Source organism: Nannospalax galili, unplaced genomic scaffold (assembly GCF_000622305.1).
Source record: "Nannospalax galili isolate Female #2095 unplaced genomic scaffold, S.galili_v1.0 scaffold92, whole genome shotgun sequence".
NCBI lineage: Eukaryota > Metazoa > Chordata > Mammalia > Rodentia > Spalacidae > Nannospalax > Nannospalax galili.
Window position 1 is genome coordinate 195,594 of NW_008331545.1, and position 11,695 is coordinate 207,288.

General features: G+C 35.6%; 1 protein-coding gene across 1 annotated transcript in view; it reads left to right on the top strand.

Moving 5' to 3' along the window:
* LOC103728727 (bromodomain adjacent to zinc finger domain protein 2B) overlaps positions 1-4,384 on the top strand; it is a 186,261-nt gene extending 181,877 nt beyond the window's left edge. Inside the window, exons 8-9 of the mRNA XM_008826688.3 lie at positions 3,505-3,705; positions 3,980-4,384. Of these exons, the coding sequence (XP_008824910.1) occupies positions 3,505-3,705; positions 3,980-4,384 (606 nt within the window). The remainder of the gene's footprint in view (positions 1-3,504; positions 3,706-3,979) is intronic.
* The last annotated feature ends 7,311 nt before the right edge of the window (positions 4,385-11,695 follow it).

Consider the following 11,695-nt stretch of genomic DNA (forward strand, 5'->3'; position numbering starts at 1 on the left):
ATTTTTTTAATGTGTATGAGTGTTTTGCCTAAATGTATGTATGTGTGCCACGTGTGTGCCTGGTGCCCATGGAAGGCAGAAGAGGGCATCGGATCACCCAGGAAGATTGTGAACTGCTGTGTGGGTGCTGGGAATTGAACTGAACCGGGCTCCTCTGAAAGAGCAGCATGTACTCTTAATTGCTGAGCCATTTCTTTCCAGCCCCATGGAGTTAGTGTTTAATGGGTTTAGAGTTTCTATTCTCTAAGATGAAAAAAGAGTTCTGAAAATGTGCTATACTGATGGTTATATAACATTATGAACATATTTAATGGTACTGAGTTCTGCGGTTAGAAAATGTTTAAATGTTTAAGTTAAAACTGCAGATTTTGGTAACCACTTCAGAGAATGGTGTGATAAGAATAGGAGGTATGAATTAGCTAGGCAGTTAGGGTTAAAAAGACCCCAAAGACAAGTATCCAGTTTCTTGGCTAAAAGTCAAAATGTCTTTGGGCCTCAGCATCATACTGTGTTCCAAAGGCCAAAAATGTCAAAAATATTTGGGACCTCTTATCTAATCGCTAAAAGATTTTAGGGTTACCTCTTCAGAGGGGGGGGCTATGTTAGAGTAGCAAAAGGCCCCATTTAAAGGAAGGAAGGAAGGAAGGAAGGAAGGAAGGAAGGAAGGAAGGAAGGAAGGAAGGAAGGAAGGAAGGAAGGAAGGAAGGAAGGAAGGAAGGAAGGAAGGAAGGAAGGAAGGAAGGAAGGAAGGAAGGAAGGAAGGAAGGAAGGAAGGAAGAGGGAGAGAGAAAGAAAGAGAGAAAGAACACAAAGTTGTCAGAAAAAATGATGGGGATATTTGGGAGGTGTTTGAGGGGAGGGAGTGGGCATGGATTTGATCAGAACACCTTATATGCTTGTATGAAATTCTCAATAAAGTTTTTTTAAGCTAAAAAAAAGAAAAACTACAGGTTTTATGTGAATAAGTGATATATTATCAATTCTTCCAGTAATACATGTCTCTCGGCATAAAATATGTTTGAACTTTGCTCTTTAATAAGAGCAGTATGATCTAACATCTATTGGTCCATCCTTTCTTAACTTCCACCACTTTTTTCCTGGTTCATAATGCTCTGACAGGTCTAGATGATGTTCCATTTTTGATATGCCAAACACACTTTCCAGATCTTGACTTTTTCCTTTGCTGTTTCTCCTGTCTTGCTTGTTCTCCCTTGGGCTTCAGCTCACAAGGTACTTCCTGATGACTACAACAAAATCCTTGCCTCCATTGCACGTATTGCCTTTCTAGTGTTCCTGTTCAATACATGGTATTTACCACTCAAATCACTTATTTATTTGTTGATTGATATCCTCTGATCTCAAGATTTGACTTCTGTTTCTCCCACCTTAAATCCCAAAGACTTATGCTTAATACACAATAGCCTTCAAAATGTATTTTTTTTTTTGTTATTGAAAGAAAAAGTATACAGTGCAATGAAAGTTCAAAAAGAAGGTTCTGAGAGGTTATCTGACATCAGATAGAATGAAATTGTTCTTCTTTGATCATATAAACTCTACATTATTTTTTTAAAAAGGTGTAAGTGAAAGTAAAGAGTCATTACCTAGTTATCTTTAAGTGCTGTGTGTGTGTGTGTGTGTGTGTGTGTGTGTGCGCACGCGCGCACACACACACACACACACACACACACACACACACAGAGTAACTTTGGAAATGAGGTGGTTGATATCCAAACTCATTTTCCCCTTTTTTTCCAATGCCAATATAATACTGATACTGATCTCCTTGCTTTACTGTAGGGTTTTTTGGTGACCCTTTTTATACTGTCAATATGTCCTTTGTGGAGACTGTCTCCACTGGAATCACATTAACTGCTTGTGAGTGATGATCCCTCTGCCTTGTTTAGAAGTAGAACCCAGAAATCTGCTGATCTCAACCAGTTCTTCAACAGAATCTTATCTACCCTACAGCTTGAAAACCTATACCTCTAGACCTGTACTCAGAGAGTTAGTCCCTGCTTTTCATGCCTTTAAAAACAAAATTAGAGATCTGGAGAGATCGCTCAGCAATTAAGAGCACTTCCAAAGGACCCAAGTTCGGATTCTACAACCACATCAGGCAGCTCACAACCACATGTACTCCAGCTGTGGGATGTTCAACACCCTTTTCTAGCCTCCATGGGCACCTACACAGATGTGACATATGCTCACACACAAACTCACACCTATACATGTAAGTGAAAGAAACAAAAATAATTAAAAGTATATACATATGGCACGGATATTGAAATAGTTTGTTTTTCTCTGCTAAATCATTGTACCTTCCTAATTCCTCTGCTTTCCCAGCTCTTATTAAACTAGAAGTAGTAATATAAGTTTAGATTCATTATGATTTTTATAATTAGCTGTATATGGTTAGAAACCCTGTAACAGATCCTGATTGCAAAGAAATTGTTGATTCTTTGCCAAATAGGAGGTTTAATATTAGCATATTACTCTTTCCCTTTGATATCCACATTATGGTCTTTCTCATCTTGTTATTCCCACAGTATTCCAATTCAGTTTCTCAGTGCCTCTCTGAGGGAAGGAGACGGGTACAACAGGGAGTGATGCACCCTTACTTTCCTTACTAAAGGGTGTTTATGTAGAAGAAAGAGTATTGATTTGCAACCTGTAACTGTAGCTTCAATTCGACATGTGATAGAAGATGCACTTTTTTAAAACTACACTTTATTTTATGTATAGTAATAGTTTCGCCATCAAAGACTACTATAATAGAATGAATTGATACAGTTTTAAATAGAAGAAAAAAATAGAATTTCAGGTTATAAGCCCCCTTCCACACATACCCCTAACAATATATTTTAAAGTCATTTAAAAAAATAAGCATGAGTGTATTGCCTGAATGCATGTAAGTGCACCCATGTCAACCAGTGCCCATGGAGATCAGAAGAAGGTATCAGAGTCCCTGGAACTAGAGTTACAGATGGTTGTTAGCCACCATGTGGGTGCTGAGAATGAACCAGGGTCCTCTGCAAGAGCAGCCAGTAATCTTAACCACTGAGCCATCTCTCCAGCCCCAATGATAGTTTTTTAAAATCACTTTTTCTGAATGGGTGTGACAAATATATTCAGTGACTAGTCATGTCAGAACTTATAATTTTTATTGGTGAATTCCTGCCAAATATGATCGTTTGTTAAATAATTACCCATATGTAAATTTCTTTTTCTTAAAATGATGTTTTGATACTGAAAATATTATTTGAAATTTAAAAGCACATGCCTTTTACTGAAACTTGAATTAGAAAAAAATACTCTATGCCGGGTATGGTGTGCTTGCCTTTAATCTAGCACTGGAGGGGCAGAGGCAAGCCTATCTCTTGTGAGACGGAGGTCAGCCTGGTCTATATAATGAGTTCCTGGTGAGTTGGGGCTAGGAAGATCCTATCAAAAAATAAATAAAAATTTAAAAAATTAAGTTTTGCCAAATACCTTCTCTTTCTCTAGAAACCAAGGAAGAAAACTATGGAAAGTTCTAGCAACAGTGATAGTGATTCAGGCACATCATCAGACACCTCAAGTGAAGGCATTAGCAGTAGTGATTCCGACGATCTAGAAGATGAAGAGGAAGAAGACCAAAGTATTGAAGAAAGTGAAGAGGATGATTCTGATTCAGAGAATGAAGCACAACCTGAAAGTAACAACCAGGTATGGTTTTGTATATTGTACAAGCATTCTTCATATTTAGGAATTAATTGGTTTATCTTGATTCAGTCTGTAATTTCCTTAAGTTCTTATTTTTACACACAAAAAATAGGAGTTGGAGAAGTATTTTTTAAAAAATACTTGATATATTTCAGTGAGCTTTATATTGGTTTTCTATCTCAAGTCATTAGTATTATTTTCCAATGTATTTTTTTCTCCAAGCTTTTTCACTTGGTGCTTGCTCATAACAGCTGTTAATAAGTTCTTTTATTTCCAGGTGCTATTACATGGTATTTCAGACCCAAAAGCAGATGGACAGAAAGTAACTGAAAAAGCCCAGGAAAAAAGAATACACCAGCCATTACCTCTTATGTCTGAACCCCAGACTCATTCACCATTCCAGTCCCAGCAGAAGCAGCCTCAGGTTTTGTCACAGCAGCTTCCATTTATTTTCCAAAGCTCTCAGGCAAAGGAGGAATCTGTGAACAAACACACCAGTGTCATACAGTCTACGGGATTGGTATCCAATGTGAAACCTTTATCTTTGGTAAATCAAGCCAAAAAGGAAGCTTATAGGAAACTCATAGTTCCTTCTCCCGATGTACTTAAAGCAGGGAATAAAAATACCTCTGAAGAATCTAGTTCTTTGACCAGTGAATTGCGATCTAAACGGGTGAGTTAAATGTTATTTATATAAGAATGCCATTACTGGAAAAACATAGAGTGAGGCTAAAAGAATAGCTCAGTGGTAGAGCATGCTTAACACTTAGCACAGCCTGTGTTTAATTCTCAACGATAGGAAAAAAACAAATTTTTACAAATTTATTATTTTTATTTTATGTGTATGAGTGTATTGTCTGCATGTCTCTTAAGTGCACCTGCATTGTACAATGCCCACAGAGTCAGAAGAGATTGTTAGCCACCATGTGGGTACTAAGAATCAAACCTGGACCCTCTACAAGAGCAGCTGGGGCTCTTAACCACTGAGCCATCTCTCCAGCCCTGAACAAAAAATTTTTTATGTCATATCACTATATTTAAGCTGAAAGTAAAGTCTGCTTTTTTTTTTTACTTTCTTAGTCTCTAGGCATAGACTGGTGTACATCAGAAAATTAAATTCTCCAATTTTAGGTTATGGATATAGCTCAGTGGTAGATTGAGTCACTGAAAAAAGAATTGTGTTTCTCTGATTTTACATTTGCATATACATTTGTTTCATTTACTTTTGATGATGCAATCATATATCATCCCATCCCCTTCCTCCTCTTCATCTAATATTTTGGAAGTAAGAAGATACTATGATTGAATAAGACAGGTTTTAATTACTTTTATTTAAAATTAATGTTCTTTTTTTCTAGTATCAGTATATTCTTTTTTAATTATTTATTTAATAACCACATACTTAGAAGAAGCATTTCATTATAACAGCATTGACATATTCAATAACAATTTCCAGAGCTAAGATGCATCTCTTTCAAAATTGGCTATAAATTTTTAGGTTTACAGTTGAATTATTGCAGTTATACAATATTGTACTCAGTATAAACCCTGTAAGACATAAAATTAAAAAAGGGTTTAGCCTTTAAAAAAGGTCTCCATTTCATTATTCAAATACAAAGTTTCATTCAGGAAAATTCATTTTTAATGCAATTGACATTAAGATGTTTGCACTTGCATTTCTAATCTCTATATATCTGATTATTACTAGTCACAGTCGGTTGCTTTCTGAGCTCCTTGGAATCTGAGCTCGGATATAAAATCATCAGGTAGATTTCAAGGGTAATATTTTTCACATCTACTAATTATTAAGGAGCAAATTTTTATGCTTTGAAGAATTATTTTTTAATCATTTTTTATTTTTAATAACTACATGATTAGAAGAAGCATTTCACTACAGCTTTAACATATTCAGTAACACACTCCAGAGCAAGAGTATGTCTCTTTCACAAATACTATTTTTATTTTCTGTGTATGAGTGTATTGCCTGCATGTATATAAATGCATCTGTGTTGTACAATGCCCTTGAAGTTTAGAAGAGGCCGCTCCTGGAGCTGGAGTTACAGCTGGTTGTTAGCTGCCACATGGGTTCTAGGAATCGAACCCACGTCCTCTGTAAGAATAGCCAGTGCTCTCTAGCCCCATATGTTCAGTTTTGAAAAAATGAATTCTTAAGCAATTTACCTATAGTCCTAGATTTTACAAATTTTAAGGGTGAAATTCCCTTATAAAGAATCATTTTTCAAGCCTAGCACAGTAGTGTATATACCTATATTCCCATCTACTCAAAAGCCTGAACAAGAGGACTGCTTGAGCTTAGGAGTCTGAGACTCACCTGAACAGCATGAAAAGATACTATTAAAACCAAAAATTAATAGTTTTCTTTTCTTTGTGCAGACAGGATCTCCCTGTAGTCCCAACTAGCCTTCAACTCACTAATAGACCAGGCTGGCCTTGATCTCACAGAGATCTGCCTACCATTGCCTCCCAAGTGCTGGTATTAAAGATGTGTGCCACCATGCCCAACAGCATTTCTTAGTGAATTATATAAACAAACAGTAACTTCTGTTTACATAAATAGTAAAAACACTCTTTATAGAGTCTTTTCTTTTTTTTGGCTTCTATTGATTTTGTATTATCATATTCATATGTCCAGTGGCATTCTAATAATTACATTCATTTATATTTGCTATCATCCCAGATTTGAAAATTGTTACACTTTTACGTAACACCTTAATTCTTACTTGTAAGTATTATCATTAAGCCTCATAATCATTATATAACACTTACAGAACATAGAGTATTTGCCAACTTTTTAAAAATTTAATATGTGTTTGTGGTATCTCTGTGTGTGGTGTATGCACGTGTGTGTGCATGTGCTTACGTGTGAGTATGGAGACTATAGGAAGATGTCAGGTGTCCTGCTTTGTCACTCCCCATCCTTCTTCTCTTGAGATAAGGTCTCACTGAACCTGGCATCGAGAAAGCCCAAGTGATCCACATCTCTGCCACTCCTCCCAGAGTTGAAATACAGACATGCATTAACATATCCAGCTTTTTACATGGGTTCCTAAGATTTGAATATCGGTCCTCATATTTGTTGAACAAGTGCTCTTACCCACTTAACCGTCTCCTTAGCTGCAACTATTGGTTTTTAAGTGCTGAACATCCATTTACTCATTGGAAAATATCATCTATGAGTGTTACTAATACTGTTAGCTCCAATTATAGATGATTAATTTGACATATGTAGAATTCAATTTTATATAACTCCATCAATTTAATAATTGAGTTTAACATAACAACTCTCACAGAATTATACTACACAATAGTGATATAGAATTCAGACTTACATTATGTGGTACTAGAATCCCTTTTGTAAAACAATTTGTGTGCGTGTGTGTGTGTGTGTGTGTGTGTGTGTGTGTGTATGCACGGGTACGGGCCAACTTTTGGGGGTCAGTTCTTTCCTTCTACCACGTGGGTCCTGGGAATCAATCTCAGGTCGTCGGGCTTGGCAGCAGGCGTCTTTACCCACTGAGCCACCTCATCAGCCCTAGAATCCTTATTCTTAACAATATAAGGCATCTTTCATCAAAATCTTCATGCTGCCATTATCCATCAATTCTTCACCCTTTTTTTGCTGATCGAGTTTTCCTTTTTTAAGCCAAATTAATGCATTAGAGTCACCTGGGATATTTAAAGAAAACATCTTTCATAATAATTACATCAGAATTTGTTGTGGTAGAACTAAGGCGTGGGACTTTTGAACAGCTTCCCAGATAACTGAAATGTGTGGCCAGATTCAAGAGCCACCAGACTACTGGAATGACTAGTACTATGAGAATATAACTTATAATGCACCCCTGAAACACAAGTATCTTCAACCTCATATTGTTTACTTTATATCATCAGACCAAGTAAATTAAATATTACATTGTTTGGGTTTATATTTTTATTAATGTATTATTTCACTTTTATAGAGTTATATCGGGTTACTTTTATTCCAAAGAATTACTTACATTTTTTTAGTTTCCTTGATGTTGCTGTAAATAATATTATAAAGTTGAATTCTCATTTGGAAAGATGGTTTAGTGGGTAAGGAGACTTGCTGCACTACTGTAACAACCTGAGTTTCAATGCCCAGCACCTACATAAGAAGGTAGGCCTGACCTGTGTACAATTGTAACCCTGTCACTATGGGGACAGATCAGGAGGATCAGTCTTGCTGGCTTCCAGCCTAGCTCCAGGTTCAGCAAGAGATCTTGTCTCAAGGGAATAAAGTATAGAACAATAGAGGAGAACTCTTGATGTCCTTCTCTGACCCCTGCATGCACCTGCACACACGTGTGTACCCATATACCTACACTACAAACACTAATTAAATAAATTCATGGGTACTTAATAGCCATTTCTTAAACACTTAACATATTTACTTAATAAATCAAGCAAAGCTAGGCTTTTGTATATATGATCTTATTTCATATTTAGTAAACCATATAAAGAACTAAGTAAGGCTCAGTCACTTGCTGCATCACATAAAAGTTCAGGGTAGATGAATTTAAAACAAATTCTAATTAAAAAATTTGAGGTTTTTACTGTTTGGAGATCATTCCAAAAATATATGCAAATTATTGAAATGATAATAGTAGTAAATGATAAGTATTTTATGAGTAGACAATATTAGATTCTACTATAAATGATGTTGTTATCCATTCTTTACCAGAGCTTTATATAATGTTAGAGAGTATTTGATAAATATTTCAATTTAAATAGCTATCTTTATTTCTTTTAAAAAAATTTTTTACTTATTATTTTTATGTGTATGAATGTTTTCCCTGCTTATAAGTAAGTGTACCATGTGCATGTAATGCCTATGTGGTCAGAAGAGGACTTTGGAACCTCCAGAACTGGAGTTACAGATGGTTAGCCACCATGTGGGTGCTGGGAACTGAACCCAGGTCCTCTGCAACAGCACCCAGTGCTCTTAACCATGAGTTATCTCACCTGCCCCCTAATAGCTATCTTTAGATAGCAGTATAGTAACAGAATTTTTCCTTATTTCTTACTGTAGCTCATTTGTTTCACACTACCTGCTATGAATTCATCTGCCTTTCTCATTAGTTTACCAATTTCTTTTTTATTTTATCATTGGTTCCATTAATACTCATATTATAGACATATAGTTCAAATTAATAAGTATGAGTTGAACAAGCAGACCAGAAGCAGATTTTGATCAATCTTTGTCAATCAAGTCTCATCTGGTGGATTTTTTGTAGTTTTCAGAAACTGAGATAGGGGACAAGGCAGCAAGAGCTTAGAGGTAGGTCAGGGCTTCCAACTAGCTCTTCCCATACTACTGCCCTTTAGTAGATGTTTTCAAGCAGCAAGAGATTTGGTGCTGTTGCAGGTCTCTCATAGTTGTCTCCCATCTACTTTTTACATACTGTTCCTGATATTAAAAGGGGACAAAATGTATGCTCTAAAAGATTAACTGATACTAGTCTTAGTATAAAAATGCATTCATATTTGGTAATTCTTAAAAACCTATGGCTATAAACTTATGGGAAGAAATTCTTTAGAATTATAGCAAGAGCACTTGCTGAAAATTAAAATATAAATGTACACTGAAAACTTATGTTTTAATGGACCTATTTGGTCCAAAATAATAGGAGGGAACTACTTAGTAAAAAAAATTATTATATGATGATTACATTCTAAGAGATTACATACATTGTATTTTTCTGCCAGAAAATTAAATCTTGTGTATATAAAAGTATTTTATCTATCAGTTATACTATAAAATTCCTTTTAACAAAGGAAACCTTTTATTAAATAAATACTAATTAAACATTTTATCAGGATTTGCCCTTGGTATAAATATAACAGTTTTTATTTACAAAGAATTATTTGAATAATTTAAATTTTTTTAAATGTCAATAAAATTGAATATGATGAAGACATTTATATAGAGGTGACCTTATTGCCTGTTAGTTCTGTTGCTTTAAAATATTTAATCAATGGTCTATAAGGGACTTAGATCTACTACACCTATGAAGTCCACATCACAAATCTTTGCTGAAGTTAGGGGCCCAGGTCTCATTCATACTGAAGCACTACTGATTGTAATAACTTTCAGTAATTATTTAGCAATAAAACTATTAAGCAGTAATTTTCAATGTATAATTTTAACTAACATTGAGAAATTCAGCTTCATTTCTATTTACTAAAAGTACTTTAAAATGTTTATTTTTATTATTTTAATCATGCTAACAAAATTTTCATGGCTGTATTGTTTTTCAAGTAGCTTCTACTAACCATTTTTTTGTTTTTTGTTTATAGATGTAAATTTCATTGTTTGATGGCTTATAAATTTTCCCCCCAAAATTATTTTTCTATATGGTTTACTTTTTTTCCTCCAGTGTTGGGGGTTGAACTTTATTAAAGCCTTGTGCACACTGAATGAGTAGTCTCCCACTAAGCTTAGCTTCAACCCCTAATCAGTCCCCAATATCTTAAAATTTTGCTTAAAAAATGATTGTCTAGCTGAATATGATGGCTCATGCTCATAATCCCAGCCCTTGGTAGACTGAGGCAAGAGTATCAAATGGTTTGGAGGCCTTCCTGGGCCAACAGTCCCAAGGTGGCCTTGACTATAGAATGAGACCCTGTCTCAATAAATGAAAACCAAGGACATATTTTCTTGCTCAAAATGTCATTTCCTGGGGCTGGAGGGATGGCTTAGCAGTTAAGAACATTGGCTACTCTTGCAAAGAACCTAGGTTTAGTTCCACATAATGGCTAACATCCATCCATAACTGCAGTTCCAGGGGATTGGACGCTTTCTTCTGATCTCTGCAGGCATTGCACAACATAGGTGTACTTAGACACATGCAGGTCAAACAGTCATACACATAAGATTTTTAAAAAAGAAGTCATTTATCTGTAATCCCAGACCTTGGGAGGTGGAGGCAGGAAGATCAGGAGTTCAAGGCCAGCCTAGCTATATGACTCTGTCTCAAAAAGAAAGAAAAAGAAAAAGAGGAAGAGGAGGAGGAGGGGGAGGGGGATGACTCTTCATGTGTTGACAAAATGGACATTAAGGGCATGGAGGAAGACAGAACCCTAAGTATAAAGGAGGCCAGTTATGTGCCATCTCCTCAGCTGATGCACAAATGGTACCTGCAGGTGACCTAGCATATGTCTTTCTCAACTGAATCAAATTAAGACTGAAATGTGAACCCTAACCAGAGCAATTGGGGGAGGGAGGGAGGGAGGGAAGGGCAAAAGGAAAAGAGGAAGGAAAAGGAGGAAGGGAAGGGAAGGGGAAGGGAAAGGAAAGGAAAAAAAAGAACACAACCAACTAGTAGAGTAGACTGTAAGTCAAGTAAAGGTACTCAAAGGGTAGAGGCAAAGAGTGCATCTGACCAGGGCAGGTACAGAAAGCTGCTTGAATTAGATCTGGAAGATCAGACAATATTTCATGAGTTTAAAATATTTAGATGTAGAAAAAATGGTTTGGGCAAAATATGGAAGCAGGAAAAATACAACATGGTATAGGCCTTAAGGAATAGTCAATTCAACTAGAAAGATAACGCTAGTGATTGTCAAGTAATTTGCATATTAAACTAAAATATATAGTTTATAAACTTGGCAATGCTCCAAGAAGCTAATGAAATAAAACTTAATATAGAATTTGCATTCTTATATTTATTGGGGTTTGAATAGGAAGAAATAACAGTGTGACTCAAATTTTAGCAATATTTCATTAACCCAAAGACATCATAATAGACCAACTTGGAAAAAAGAAAAATAAAATTTATTGGGGGGGGGGGTTCTTGGCAATGCTCCAAGAAGCTAATGAAATAAAACTTAATATAGAATTTGCATTCTTATATTTATTGGGGTTTGAATAGGAAGAAATAACAGTGTGACTCAAATTTTAGCAATATTTCATTAACCCAAAGACATCATAATAGACCAACTTGGAAAAAAG